This window comes from Entelurus aequoreus, linkage group LG04 (assembly GCF_033978785.1).
Source record: "Entelurus aequoreus isolate RoL-2023_Sb linkage group LG04, RoL_Eaeq_v1.1, whole genome shotgun sequence".
Classification (NCBI taxonomy): Eukaryota; Metazoa; Chordata; class Actinopteri; order Syngnathiformes; family Syngnathidae; genus Entelurus; species Entelurus aequoreus.
The window spans coordinates 35,657,308-35,672,653 of NC_084734.1; the positions used below are offsets into that span (position 1 = coordinate 35,657,308).

Sequence of the window (15,346 nt, forward strand, 5' to 3'; positions counted from 1 at the left end):
CTCTATAGTGTATATTTTGATAAAGACTGGGGAAAACACGCGTATTCGTAAACAGCGCGTGCAACAACGATGAGGCAACAAACATGGCAGTGGACACTAAATTAAAACATGAAATGCAACCCTCCTAGAGCAAAATGCATATTTATCCAGGAGAGTCTTGATACCAATTTCCTTGACCCAGCCACACACAAAGAAGTTGTAGACCTCAATGCTTTTCCAAGTTTTCATCTGTTTTGTCATGTAGAGTGATGTCTGGAGCACCAGATAGTTTGACATGTTTGGGAACGCGACCGACCGATAATCCTTGGGGTCACTCGATAAATCTGTTTTTGATAATGTATAGGGATATATTCTATCGCATTGTTTTTTTTTTTTTGCTTTTGGTTTTGGTGGCCCACCACTTTGTTTACTTATGTTCAAGTCACATGACGGAATACAACCTATTGCCCAAACGGTAGCCGGTGTTCACCTGAAATAGTTTTCACTTCGCAGGTGTGCTTGAAGCTCATTGAGAGAATGTCAAGAGTGTGCAAAGTAGTAATCAGAGCAAGGGTGGGTATTTTGAAAAACCTAGAACATAAAACATGTTTATTTAGTTATTTCACCTTTTTTTGTTAAGTACATAACTCCACATATGTTCATTCATAGTTTTGATGCCTTCAGTGACAATATACAATGTATATCAGGGGTCCCCAAACTTTTTGACTCGGGGGCCGCATTGGGTTAAAAAAATTTGGCCGGGGGCCAGGCTGTATATATATATATATGTATACTGTATATACATATATACATTGTCTTTATAATCCGTTTTGTCATTTAACATCAATTAACATTGATGTTCATCAACATTTAACATTGTCACGTTATCGATGGGAAAATTCCTTTTTAGACAATATGATTTGCCTGAGCGACTTGGAGACACCAAGAGTAACAAGCGGTAGAAAAAGGATTAGAAAGAAAATTTAAAAAAAAATTTAAATTAAAGAAAATAAATAAACTTTTTTTTTAACTTAGGACTTCCCGTGGGCCGGATTTTGGATGCTGGGGGGCTGGGTCCGGCCTGCGGGCCGTAGTTTGGGGACCCCTAATGTATATAGTCATGAAAATAAAGAAAACGCATTGAATGAGGAGAAGGTGTGTCCAAACTTTTGGCCTGTACTGTGTATATATATACATATATATCCCAAATGCTTACATAACAGTCAAAATTAATCGCCTTTATCCAGATTTCATTTGCACAAAACTGAACAAGAAATGATTGTTTTATATTTATACTACCATATCAAAATAATACTAAAAAACTTTTATATAAACCATTTATAAATTAATTTTATATTATAATCAAATAATAATGTTCACCTTTATCCCGGTTATATTTATCAATTAATGTTTTTTAATTTTTTATTATTTCTTTATTTTTCATTGGCACCTTTGTCCAGGATTATACCAAAATCTGACTACTTAAATATGTAGTTTGGGCCATTCACAATTAAATATTTTTAAAATGATTAACCCTCTAATACAACAAATCAAAATGATCATTTATATAATGATATATATTCCATTCTATTGTTGTATCTTTGTCTACGCAGCTGATCTGTGTACCTAATGTTTTGTCTTATGAGTGCCCAGTATGTTGAACACACACATTTTATCGAAATCAATCTGAGGAGAGATGAAAATTGTTGTTCTTTTTTGTAGAGTGGGGGTGCAGAAAAAGGAAAACATGCTGAGACTCAGCAACTCTAATTACAACACACACACAGACATCTGCTGTGGGATGTTAGAGGCGTGTTGCCATGGCAACCGAAAGGGAACAGGGTGGGGGGGGGGAGTACGAGAGAGAGGAAAGCGAGTGAGTGTAGGAGGGAGGTGCATCTTGCCGGTGTCTTGACAGCAGACAGTTTTTTGGGGGGGCGTGGGGGGGCAGCATAGAAGGGCAGCGCCGTTGTTCGAGAGCTGCTGCTGCTGCGGGCCGAAGCACACGGCGACCACCGGGCAACCTGGTGAGTGCTGGGTGGAGCTTCCACTGATTATTTTTTGATACTAGGAAATTAATTATTATGAATATTGATGTCTTTAAAAGTAACTTAATTTCAATAGACAATTGTCTGAATGTGTGTGTGTATTAGATTGATTTGTGTGTGTGTGTGTGTGCTCGCTAACAGTATTTATTGCACTGCTTGCAGCAGCAGCAGCAGAAAGATGGGGGGAGGGTACTGTGAAGTACAAAGCATTATGCGGCTTTGTTTGGGGTATTTACTACAGTTGTGTAAGTGGGGGTGGTGGTTTGGGGGCATGGTGCTGGGTGACTTTCGTGCACATATTTGTGTGCCTGTACCTCATGTGTGTGAACGTTTGTGTCTACTTCAGACGTGCACACCTTTGTGTGTCTACCTCAGGTCTGATGAGCGGCCTGTCAGAAGCTGCGGAGATGCAGACTCCAGCTCTTGGCGCCCAGTTCCCAGCGGCGGGGCCCCTGGGTAAGGTGACTGGCAGGAAGAGGGGGCGGCCCCCCAGCCGAAAGATAGACTTTCAGGACCTTTACGTGGCATCTCTGTCGGCCCTCAAGATGCCTAAGAGGAGAGGAAGGAAGCCCGGCTTTAAGGTGGATCAATCAAATTTATTGATGATTGATACAAAACTGTAAATACCCTAATTACTATTAATCTATTCAATGAAGTTTAATATATTTGCTGGGTTAGTGCTCTACAAAAAACAAACATTAGCAGCTGCGGCTGTAGGAAACCTCCTGATGTAGTTTTAAAAACTACCATGGGTGGTCTGTTTGCACTTTGCTGTACTGTTAGTATTTAAAATGAATTAATATTCATTTATATATAAAATATAAATATATATAAAACAGGAATATTTTGTGTGCGTGTAGCTGAAACCGAGGATGGTGATGTCCCCTCTAGCTCGCTCACCTCCCAGCAGCACACCAGAACCAGAGCTGGGCTCCCTCCCACAGGACGCCGCCATCGTGCCACACTCAGCAACGCCACAGGTCCTGACAGGTAACAACAACATTATTTACGTATATTTGCTGTTTTCACTCGTGTCTGCATCACTTGTTTTTGTTGTTATGCTGAACAGATATGATTCATAGCAAAAACTGTATTGTATGTACACTAATGCATGTTTGTCAAAGCAACTCAATACAAAAGCGTATGTTTGCCATCATGGATAATCCCTTACTGTCCACCTGTCAAAATATGTAAACATGAGAAATTCAAGATGGCCCCTAGAGCGTTCAGATGCTTTGTGCTGTTATAAGAAGTGTGTGAATTTGCGTGCACACACACTAACAGTAAATGTATGTAAGTCATCTGTTTGGTGTAACATCTCAGTGTTTATATAAAGAATATTACTTTTAGTGTCTCAGCAGCCATTTTTACCAACTCTGCACATTATTGTTTCATATTATAAATGGGTTATACTTGTATAGCGCTTTTCTACCTTCAAGGTACTCAAAGCGCTTTTGACAGTATTTCCACATTCACCCATTCACACACACATTCACACACTGATGGGGGGAGCTGCCATGCAAGGCGCTAACCAGCACCCATCAGGAGCAAGGGTGAAGTGTCTTGCCCAAGGACACAACGGTCGTGACTAGGATGGTAGAAGGTGGGGATTGAACCCCAGTAACCAGCAACCCTCCGATTGCTGGCACGGCCACTCTACCAACTTCGCCACTCTATATCAATCAAATGATCTATTAAATACAACAGGGAAGACATTGGATATACAGTATAGTAAATGCTTTTAACTTTATAATAATGGTAATATACAGTTTGTACATGCTTTTTATTGTACTAATAGTAGTAGTATGCATGCTTTTTATTGTACTAATAGTAGTAATATACATGCTTTTTATTGTACTTATAATAGTAGTATACATGATTTTGATTGTACTAATAGAAATAGAAAGTACTTTATTGATCCCTGGGGGAAATTCAGCACCACAGTTCGCTCACAATACACAAGAATAATAATAAATAATATAATATATATATAATATATTATATATATAATATATAATATATAAATAATATAAATATATTCTACATATACTCTACATTTAAGTGCAGTCAAGAAGGAACATATGCATTATACAGTCTGATGGCTGTCGGTATGAAGGACCTCCTGTGTCGTTCTGTGTTGCATTTTGGGAGTCTGAGCCTTCCACTGAAGGTGCTCATTCTCCCCGCAAGGTCCGAGTGTAGTGGGTGGGAGGAGGTGTTGTCCATAATGGCTAGGAGTTTTGCTAGACTTCTCCTCTCTGACACCACCGCCAGAGAGTCTAGCTCCACTCCCACCACATTACTGGCCTTCTCTACCAACTTGTCCAGTCTGTTTGCGTCCCTCGCTCTCAGCCCGCTGCCCCAGCAGGCCACGGCGTACAAGAAGGCGCCCGCCACCACCAACTAGTAGAATATCTTCAACATCTTTGTACAGACGTTGAAGGATCCTAGCCTCCTGAGGAAGTAGAGGCGGCTCTGTCCCTTCTTGTAGAGTGCCTCAGCGTGTTTTGAGCCATTCAGCTTGTTGTCGATGTGTACTCCCAGGTATTTATAATCCTCAACCATGTCCACATCGACACCCCTGATGGAAACAGGGGTCGCCGGAGTACTCCTCCTCCTTCCCAGGTCCACAACCAGCTCCTTGGTCTTCATCACATTAAGCTGGAGGTGGTTCTTTCCACACCATGTGACAAAGTCCTCCACCAGTGCCCTATATTCCTCATCATCACATCCTCAATACACCCCACTATCGCAGAGTCATCAGAAAACTTCTGAAGGTGGCAGGAGACTGAGTGATAGTGGAAATCGGTGGTGTAGATGGTGAAAAGGAAGGGGGAGAGGACTGTGCCCTGCGGGGCCCCGGTGTTGCTGACCAGCCTGTCAGACACACAGTCCTGCAGTCACACGTACTGTGGTCTGTCAGTCAGGTAATCAACAACCCAGGACACCAAGGGGGGCTCCACCTGCATCGTCTCCAACTTCACACCCAGTAGCCCAGGCCGTATGGTATTGAAAGCACTGGAGAAGTCAAAAAACATGACCCTCACACTGCTCGCAGGCTTGTCTAGGTGGGTGTGGGCTCGGTTCAGCAGGTAGATGACTGCGTCCTCCACTCCCAGTCGGGGCTGGTAGGCGAATTGGAGTGGGTCCAGGTGGGGCTTGACTGTAGGGTGGAGTTGTTCCAGGACCAACCTCTCCATGGTCTTCATGATATGGGAGGTTAGAGTTACCGGCCTGTAGTCATTCGATGTGCTGGGTCGCGTGCACTCGGGGATGGGGACCACGCATGAGGTTTTCCACAGTGTGGGGACTTTCTACAGCCTAAGGCTCATGTTGAAGATGTGCTGGAGCACACCACACAGCTGTGGGGCGCAGGCTTTGAGTACCCTGGGGCTCACACCGTCAGGACGCGGCCTTGCCTGTTTGTAGCTTATTTAGCTGTGCATTCACCTGTTCTGCAGACACACACACTGGGGGGGTCTCAGGTGATTGGGGGAGGGGAGGTTCATCAAGCTGAGGGTGAGGTGTTAAGTGGGGGGAGGTAGTCATTGGAGTTGGGGGGCTGTGAGGAGCGGAGGTGGGGATGGATTGGTTTGCTGAAGTTGTCAGGGGGCCGACTGGCATGTCTGGGGGGGGGGGGGGGGGGGGCAGGGGCTTATCGGAGCCACTGTGTCAAACCTGTTAAAGAACTGGTTTAGTGGTTTAGTTCATTGAGTAGTAGTATACATGCTTTTTGCTGAATACTACTAATATTAGTATTTTATATATTTTTTTACTGTATACTTATAGTAGTATGTGTTTCACTGTATACTAATACGAGTAGTATATATGCTTTTTACTGTATACTAATCAGAATCAGAATCAGAAATACTTGAAAAATCACCGAGGGGAAATTAACATTTTCAGCACAATCCCATTCATGAGCAGACAAACATTACAGGGAGTAATAGTAGTAGTATATATGTTTCTATACTGGCCTAATAGTAGTAGTACATATGCATTTTACTGTATACTAATAGCAGTAAAAATATAGATGTAATTTACTGTATACTCATAGTAGTATGTTTTCCACTGTTTACTAATAGTACTGTAGTAGTGTATATGTATTTTACTGTATACTCATAGTAGTGAGATGCATGTTATTGTATACTAATAGTAGCAGGATATACAGTGTGTATTTTACTGTATGCTAATAATGGTATGTTTTTCCACTGTGTACTAAGTAGTATATATGCATTTTACTGTATACTAGTAGTAGTAGTATATATATCATGTTATTAGTGTATTGTACTGTACTAGCCTAATAGTAGTAGTATACTGTATATGCATTTTACTATAAACTGATAGTAGTAATATACAGTTTATGCTTTTCACTGTATACTAACAGTAGTAGCATTGATGCATTTACTGTATACTAATAGCACTAATATACTGTAGATGCATTTTATTGTATACTAATAGTAGTAGACATACAGATGTAATTTACTGGATACTTATAGTAGTATGTTTTCCTCTGTATACTAGTAGGAGTAGTATATATGCATTTTACTGTATACTCACAGTAGTAGTATACCTGTATTTTACTTTATAAATAATAGTAAAATGGTATGTTTTTTTACTGTATACTAAAAGTCATATAGATGTTTTCACTGCATACTAATAGTAGTAGTTATATTATTTTCACTGTATACTAAATATTATACTTTTACTATACTAATAATAATAGTAGAGCATACATGCTTTATAATGTATACTAATAGTAGTTGTATATATGCTAGTATCTACTAATAGCAGTAGCATATGCTTTTTACTGTATAATAAATAGTATATTTTCACTACACTAATAATAGTGGTATATATGCTGTAGAGTAGCATTTTTCATCTTTAGTAGAAAATCGTGCAAAAGTGTGAGGGTTAATTTTAAGGAGTTTTGTTTAAATACTAAAATGCAAACGTTGCATTGAAATACTACAATGTAAATAGGAACAATAATCAAAAAAACATTTACTATTTTAGGATTTATAGTACAACATATACCCTAATACAAACTATACATTTGAAATGTGGTAGTGAATTCAACACGTATTCAACAATAATTACTAAGCTAAAAAGAATGGCTTACAAAAAAATCTAAAAAACATTTTCTCTGTACTATTAAAGTAGAAAATAAATAGATAAAAATAAAACTAGTTAGTGATTAAAGTACAAATATTGTATACAATGTATTTCACCCACCCCAAACAAACATTCAGAGCTGTAGTTATCTAATTACTTTGCATTCAATGTAACAATATTTACGAGGCTCGGAACTGTTGTTTAAAATTAAAACCTTGGCGGCCAGATCTGGCCTGCTGCTTCATTTTATGTGGCCTGCTGTTTCATTTTGTGGCCTGCGAAAGCCTGGAAATAATGTATTAATTCCTTCCATTTAGACAGAAAAATACATGCACTTTAATATTAACTAATAATGCAACATATATTATAGTATCATACATTCCAAACATTTTATTAAATATATATATATATATGTATGTAAAATCTTTTTTGATTTTACAGTAAAAAAAACAACCCTGGCAGCATAATCAACAGAATTTTACATTAAAAAACAGTTGTACTGTTTTTCAGAACAATAGGTTTTGTTGTAAAATCCTAGCGAGCAGAGCTGCCAAATTTTTACCTTAAAATCTTCAGGGTTTTTTTTACATTTTATGTGAAACGATATTTAAAGGGGAACTTAAATTTTGTATTTTTTATTTTGCCTATTGTTCACAATCATTATAAGAGACAAGTTTTTTTTAGGATTTTGAAGATGATAAAAATGCTTAGAAGATGCAGCTAATGGGAGTCACCTTAAAAGCCTTCTAAAACCATTTCAAAACCCTCCATCAATATTTTATATACACGCTGCAAGTCTATATATAATGTTGTAACAGACACGATCATAACAACATGCAATATGTACAATATTTACCGTATTTTGGTCATTTTAAGCATTACCGGAACTTCTTTCCTCAGCGCATTTATTTCCGTTTCCATAGCAGCGCACTTCCGACTTCCAGGAACAAATGTGTGTTCCTATTTCCGGAAATGGCGTGCTTACTCAAAATCAACTAGAAAAAAACCATCCCCGGCCAGTTGGACCAAACGGACAACTGTCCATCGAGTGAGTCACTATAATATTGATCATGATACACGCAGCACAACATGCGTGTTAGTACAACTACAGTACATACGCTGTCGAGCTAGCTGTGTACAAACAAAACATGAAATGTGGGCTAATACTTTACAGATACTGTAATATGATTGTTTATGTTTTTCAAGCAGTACAGATTGGTGTTCTAACTCATTGTGTTGTGTATTACAAACTCAAAAGATGCTGACGGAGTAGCTACCTTACGGCTAATGCCGTTGCAAGGCGATGTGTAACTACACTAGAAAAAGAGTTCCTCAGTGTTGACTCTTACAATAACAATGTCAATACAGCTTGGTTATTATACAGGTTACGGAACGTAGATGAAGTATTGTTGCCGTTGTTTAGATCCCTTTTCAAAGTGATTTAAATGGCTGCCTATTTGCTGCATTGCTAGCCACGTAGAACGAGCCGATTATTACAAATTAGAATAAGGATTGTGAATGATAGGCAAAATTCCAAAAAAGTGCAGGTCCCCTTTAATAATCAAAAGCATAGGCAATAATATCATGAAACAAATTCTATATTTATATTCATATATATTCAGTGTAACAAGTGCCCCTCTGAGTACAGCCATTACTGCGATGTGGATCTCTATGAAATCGAGTTTGACACCCTTGTGTTATTATGGTCATTACACACCTATTATATGACACAAAATATGAAGAATAAAATGCATTCATATTTCCTTTCCTAGCAGAAACATCTGTGCCTGACGACTTCTTGTGTGACCCCTCGCTGGACACCAAACGCTACAACTCCACTTTTGGGGCGCTGACATCGCCGTACAACCCTAAACACAGATACCGCGGAAACAGTAGTGGGTGTGCGACACCTTTGGGCTTGTGCAGACAGGCATCCAGCCCTGGAAGGTTCCAGGAGGGCAACAGGCACGGCCACGGTGAATTGTTCACTTCCACTGTTACGATCGTCTCAACAAGCGAAGTGTGTGACTGTGTGTGTGATGCAGCTTACAGTGCCGTGGCCGAGGCGGTAGACCGTCCTGCGGGGAAAGACCCGTCCAGCTGGGGCGTAGATGAGGTTGTCTGGTTCATCAAAGACGCAGACCCTCAGGCTCTGGGACCTCACGCCGAGACCTTCAGGAAACACGTGAGCACACATAATAGCGTCATCATTATCAGCGTCATCAAATGTTCTGTATTCCAACTACAGCGAAACCTCGGAAATCACAGGTGGACTTCCAAGTGGATTAGTCTGTACTGTATATGTGGCAATAACAATGTATTTATTAAAACTGTACATGCAAAGTCTAAAGTCACATTTGAACATTCTCAACCACAAAAGTTAAAATCAAGTATAATTACCCCCGACACCCTGAAGGCATTTACAGGGGAGTGCTGCCACCTAGTGTCCTTTTATAGGTACTGTTGAAACAAATTGTGCTGCTTATATTGCACTGAAGATTAAAGATTAAAGATTAAAGTACCAATGATTGTCACACACACACTAGATGTGGTGAAATTTGTCCTCTGCATTTGTCCCATCCCCTTGGGGAGCAGTGGGCAGCAGCGGCGCCGCGCCCGGGAATCATTTTGGTGATTTAACCCCCAACTCCAACCCTTTGTTGCTGAGTGCCAAGCAGGGAGGTTATGGGTCCCATTTTTATAGTCTTTGGTATGACTCGGCTGGGATTTGAACTCCAACCTACCGATCTCAGGGCGGACACTCTAACCACTAGGCCACTGAGATGGATCCTACACTATATTGCCAAAAGTATTTGGCCACGCATCCAAATGATCAGTGTCAGTTGATTCGGTCCATAGGTTGCCTGTAGGGATTTTTATTTTCCAGCAGATGTCAGTATTTAGTGACACAGTATCGACACAGTATCAATACAGTTTTGCAATGTGTCGAAACGCTTCATGACGCCTCATCAACCCATCACTAAAAGATGTAGATGACAGAGTCTGGTGTGGATGAACTTGACTGGCCTGCACAGAGTCCTGACCTGAACCCGATAGAATACCTTTGGGAGGAATTACAACGGAGACTAAGAGGCAGGCCTTATCGACCAACATCAGTGTGTGACCTCACCAATGCGCTTTTGGAAGAACTGTCGAAAATTCCTATATACACACTCCGTAACCTTGTGGACAGCCTTCCCAGAAGAGTTGAAGCTTTAATAGCTGCAAAAGGTGGACCGACATCATATTGAACCCTATGGGTTAGGAATGGGATGGCACTTCAAGTTCATATGTGAGTCAAGGCAGGTGGCCAAATACTTTTGGCAATATAGTGTATGTTGGTTCAATGGTTATTGTCACAAAATCACAAAAAGTGAATGAAAAGGCAAAACCCCGATAATAGAATTGAATATATGATGATGAACACATATATATATATTTATCTATGTTTTAGGAGATAGATGGCGACGCCTTGCTGCTGCTGAAGAGTGAGATGATGATGAAGTATTTAGGACTGAAGCTGGGCCCGGCTCTCAAACTATGCTACCACATAGACCGGCTCAAACAGAACCGCTTGTGATCCTGCCAACGCCTTTTGACTGTGCTACGTTGAGTTGTCATCTATGCCAGACATCTACCGGGGGTCCAAACAGCTGGCAGCTACAGTAGAAGTGACTCTTCTGTACACAACCAACTTACTGTATCTTATTTTTAGCTGCACTTCAACAACACTGGTGGCAAACAGCTGCAGCAGCTCACGTTTATCATATCTCCTCAAGCGAGAATGCAACTGAAATGAAACGTACGACTCAAACTGTACACAGGCTACTCTAAAGCATTTTAAAGTTTCATTGAGAAAAAAAATACTGTAGTAAAAATGACACTTTTGTGACTGTACACAGAGCAAAATCTGCTCATGGTGCATATACCTCAGTATGAATAAGACACGACGGCCCTGCTGTAGTTTTGCTTTTGTCATTATGATTTTGAAAGGAAAAAGCAGCATGTAGCAAAGTTATCCAACTTCCTGTCACTGCCTCTTGTACATTTTAATGACAGCACTATGACACTTAAAAATTAATTATATGATTACTGTTGACTTAACAGATATTGAAACAGTGTTTTTTTAAAATTACAATTGATATGTTAATTCATTTCAAGGAAATTTATTTCGAATTGAGATCATGCTTGTAAATGCAATAACGAATCAATAATTTGTCAATGTATGTGTTTTCGCCACTTTTTTTGCCCCACGTTGAAACTTTTGTAAAATATTAACGTCTTTTGATTACATGCCATTAATTGAAGTAATGGCGTGGCAGCATTAAACTTTTAATCATATCACCTTCGTCAGTCGTTTATAATTAGCTATCTTATCCATTAAAAGCTGACAATTGAAAGTGGAATATGTAACGTCTAAAATTTAGTTAGGTTGTTGTGTTCCAGCCACTAGAGGGCACTTTCAATTCATTTGTTTTGAGACTGCTAAAGAAAGCGAAGGAGTCAAAATGAAAAATGGCGGTAGCAAGCGAACAGTAAACAGTAGTGCAGATTTTCAAGTTCACTAAAGAAGCTAAAACGGCTTTGTGGTTTCAAGTTTAATTCCTATAACTTAACATGATATTCAAAGCGAAATATATATCAGTATAAAAAATATAATAAATGTTACCTTTCGACACACCTCGATTCCGTGCCGTACTCGACTTCCGCCTTTTATTTTGAAGCCCGCGTTGATATCTATGCACGCGAGATTAACGTAGACTGAAATATCGCGAGATCTCCACCTGTGCCCTTTTTACTTCCGACATTCGGGAGAAGAGGAGGTGAAGCAAGTGAGCATGGCGGAGTTCTCGGAGAGGTCAGTACAAGCCGCCGTCGTTGTTTCCTTCCTGGCGGGCTTTGTAGCTGGCTGGCAGGCCAACAGGATGCGGAGGAAGTTCCTGGACTGGAAGAAGAGGAGACTTCAGGATAAACTGACGGAGACGCAGAAGAAACTGGACTTGTCGTGAAGGTAAAACGAACTGACGTAAACGGAGCAGCTATCTGTTTAAAGCTAACGAAATGTTACTAATATACTTCTTGTTTTATGTATGTTTTTTAATTTTTTTTATCACGGATGTATTAACTTAACAGTGTTTATTGTTTTAGTCGTTTTTTTTCTGTTTTTTTTTAATACATTAAAACAAAACTTAAAAACTCTGAACTTTGACTGGGTTCTTTAAAAGAGACGATTCTTTCGGGGCCTCAAATGCATCCTTTATTTTTAGATTATGAAATTAATTTATTTCTGAATTAATTAGGAACGTCATGTGCAAAATGACGAAACCAACCAACCTATTATTTTATGTTGCATAATAAATGACGTGTGAGACGTGACGTCAATACTTTTAAACCACTACAGACAAAATACAACCTTTTTGAAAAAATAAAATAAAACTACAACCTTTTGTTATTGTTACAGATCAGGGGTTCTTAACCTTTTCGACCTTGTGGCCCAACTTTTCCTTTACATAGACAACCGGAGCTCATACAAACATTAAAACTAAATTAGTAATCTTACTCTTGATGTTAATCATGTTCAATTGTTACATTTAATGTATTTACAGTTTAACAGGTTAACAACCTTGTAAGATATGGAAGCATGTGTCAATCACAAAGGTTATTATATTGACACATAAACCTTAGCCTTAGGTCAGGCTGATTTACAAAAATGGGTATTAACCAAATATACTGAATACGATGGGACTCATAAATAACTGATGACAAAAATGAATTACATACAATTAGGTAATGCTAAAATAAACTAAATTAATAAAGTTTCTTAACTGAACTGTTAATAAAATTTAAGTGTAAATGAAATGACAGCTTCAACACTTTAGTCCTAATTTTTGTGCTTATGCACATGACTTCTTCTGTTTTCTTATGATTGTCATTACTGCCACAAGGGGTGGAAAATTGTATCGCAACTGGGTACCGCTGTAAACCATATGGACCACAGCTGAGAAACATATTTTTGTGCGGCCCTCTAGGACAGTGGTTCTCAAATGGGGGTACTTGAAGGTATGCCAAGGGGTACGTGAGATTTTTTTTCAATGTCTGTCAAAAATAACTGTGAAAAGAAATGCAACAATGCAATATTCAGTGTTGACAGCTAGATTTTTTGTGGACATGTTCCATAAATATTGATGTTAAAGATTTATTTTTTTGTGAAGAAATGTTTAGAATTAAGTTCATGAATCCAGATGGATCTCTATTACCATCCATTACTTCTATGTGTAGAAATCTTTATTTATAATTGAATCACTTGTTTATTTCTCAACAAGTTTAGTTATTTTTATATCTTTTTTTCCAAATAGTTCAAGAAAGACCACAACAAATTAGCAATATTTTGCACTGTTACGCAATTTAATAAATCATAAACTGATGACATAGTGCTGTATTTTACTTCGTTATCTCCTTTTTTCAACCAAAAATGCTTTGCTCTGATTAGGGGGTACTTGAATTAAAAAAATGTTCACAGGGGGTACATCACTGAAAAAAGGTTGAGAACCAATGCTCTAGGAGTTGCTTGTGGCCCAACAATGAGCCACAGGCTTATGGTTAAGAAACACTGTTCTAGAACAACATAAATTATTGAATTGAATTGCCAGTCATTTTAGAATCGTGTTTATCGTAATTCACAGCTGTTTTTTTTAATTGACTCCTTCGGCAGGTGTGCGACCACTTCCCTCCTAAGGACATATGATGGACACCCTTGGTATGCCACTGTAGAAGAGCAGGAGTGTCCGCCTGGATGAGTCCTGTACTTTTTGAAATTTCCCAAATTGGGACAGACACAAAGAGACTTTTTGTATGTGTCAAATGAACGTTCTTTGTCTCACAACATGACAAAGTATCAACAACCTATGCACTATGCAAATATTCCCATTGTATTACAGACAAAACCATGCCATCTTGAATAAATGTAGTTGTGATACTTTAAAACGATTTTATTTCATTTTACTGTATTACATATTTCTGTCGGTTGCCAGTAGCATAATAAAAACACAGTTTCAATGCTTTCAGATTAAAGACAATGTCTACAATCATAAACATACTGTTAATTTTTAATACTTGTGAAATAATTGGAAAATTTACAAAAAAAACATAATTTTAAGAGATGTTGAATAAAAGTAAAGTTGCAATGTGTAAGAAAAAAGTTGCAATTTAAAAAAAAAAAAAGTTTTTTATTTTTTAAATAAAGCTGAGATATTACAAGAAAATAATTCTGGGGGAAAAAAAACTATTTGAGAAAAGGGTTGTAAATTCCAAGGATGAAGATGTAATCTTACAAAAATAAACATTTTTAAAAAGATAAAATCTAAAATATATGATAAGAAAAAAAGTATTAAAAAAAAAGTCAGATGTTGGATAAATGTTGATAGTCCAACTCATACTGACTGGTATACACAAGCTATGGAGATATCAGTAGAACAAACTGCATTTAGTTTAGATAATGAGTCATATATTGCAATATGGGATGTACTATTTAAATTTGTTTTAATTATTAAATGAACCTAAAATATGACCTATTTTTATCTTTGTGGAGAATATTGGACACAATTTGTTGTCAAGTTTATGAGATGTGATGCAAGTGTAAGCCACTGTGACACTATTGTTCATTTTTTAAATGTTTTTAACTGTGATGATAATCTAAATGAGGGATTTCTAATCACTGCTATGTTGGAATTCTTATTAATATTGATACTGTTGTTATTCATTTTTGTTTGACTACTTTTAGATTGTTTTGTGTCATGTTTGTGTGTCCTCTCAATTGTTCTGTTGATTGCTACTCTGAATGTTGCTGGGCCGGGTTTGGTTTAGGAATTGGACTTGTAATATTGTATTGTTTATTATTTTGTTGGACTGATTAATAAAAAAAAAAGTCAAGATATAACCAAAAAAATCAATACCTTGATTAAGAAAATCAAGATATTGCAGCAAAACCTATTCATTTCTTTATTTTGACAAAGTGAGCATGTTACAAGAAAACACTAAAAAAATAGAAAAATAAAGATTAGAAGAAAAAAAAGTTAATTTCCATTCAGAATATAGGTGGGTTATTACTGGAAAAAAGTGAATTTTGGGGAAACAAACTTGTATTATAATTATTCCATTTTACAAGGAAAAAAAGGGATATTTCGACAACTCAAACCATAACCAGA

At 38.0% G+C, this 15,346-nt stretch overlaps 2 protein-coding genes and 1 long non-coding RNA gene across 5 annotated transcripts; 2 read left to right on the forward strand and 1 right to left on the reverse strand.

Annotated features, from left to right (window-relative positions):
• Positions 1 to 1,895: 1,895 nt before the first annotated feature.
• On the forward strand, positions 1,896 to 11,457 carry scml4 (Scm polycomb group protein like 4). Of its 3 annotated transcripts, none has more exons than XM_062044711.1 (6): positions 1,896 to 2,006; positions 2,403 to 2,608; positions 2,888 to 3,017; positions 8,915 to 9,118; positions 9,188 to 9,327; positions 10,597 to 11,457. In XM_062044711.1, exons 2-6 carry the CDS (start codon positions 2,408 to 2,410, stop codon positions 10,720 to 10,722), a joined length of 801 nt encoding a protein of 266 aa, XP_061900695.1. In that variant the 5' UTR covers positions 1,896 to 2,006; positions 2,403 to 2,407; the 3' UTR covers positions 10,723 to 11,457. The 3 variants fall into 3 exon arrangements, with proteins under 3 accessions (XP_061900695.1, XP_061900697.1, XP_061900696.1); XM_062044713.1 differs by having other exon boundaries at positions 8,918 to 9,118; XM_062044712.1 differs by having other exon boundaries at positions 1,921 to 2,006; positions 2,374 to 2,608; positions 10,597 to 11,456.
• LOC133648535 (uncharacterized) lies at positions 2,154 to 11,853 on the reverse strand. The gene is made up of 4 exons (XR_009825884.1): positions 11,812 to 11,853; positions 9,193 to 9,314; positions 2,928 to 3,010; positions 2,154 to 2,576 (listed from the first exon to the last, which is right to left on the reverse strand). It is a non-coding gene; the product is annotated as an uncharacterized LOC133648535 (long non-coding RNA).
• Positions 11,854 to 11,909: 56 nt separating this feature from the next.
• On the forward strand, positions 11,910 to 14,200 carry LOC133648534 (mitoregulin-like). Its single transcript, XM_062044714.1, has 2 exons — positions 11,910 to 12,153; positions 13,855 to 14,200. Exon 1 carries the CDS (start codon positions 11,981 to 11,983, stop codon positions 12,149 to 12,151), a length of 171 nt encoding a protein of 56 aa, XP_061900698.1. The 5' UTR covers positions 11,910 to 11,980; the 3' UTR covers positions 12,152 to 12,153; positions 13,855 to 14,200.
• Positions 14,201 to 15,346: the final 1,146 nt, after the last annotated feature.

Coding starts and splice junctions, on each gene's coding strand:
- scml4 (XM_062044711.1), top strand. CDS start 2,408: ATGAGCGGCCTGTCAGAAGCTGCGGAGATGCAGACTCCAGCTCTTGGC. Junction 2,609..2,887: donor GAAGGAAGCCCGGCTTTAAG/GTGGATCAATCA, acceptor GTGTGCGTGTAG/CTGAAACCGAGGATGGTGAT. Junction 9,328..10,596: donor CCGAGACCTTCAGGAAACAC/GTGAGCACACAT, acceptor TCTATGTTTTAG/GAGATAGATGGCGACGCCTT.
- LOC133648534 (XM_062044714.1), top strand. CDS start 11,981: ATGGCGGAGTTCTCGGAGAGGTCAGTACAAGCCGCCGTCGTTGTTTCC.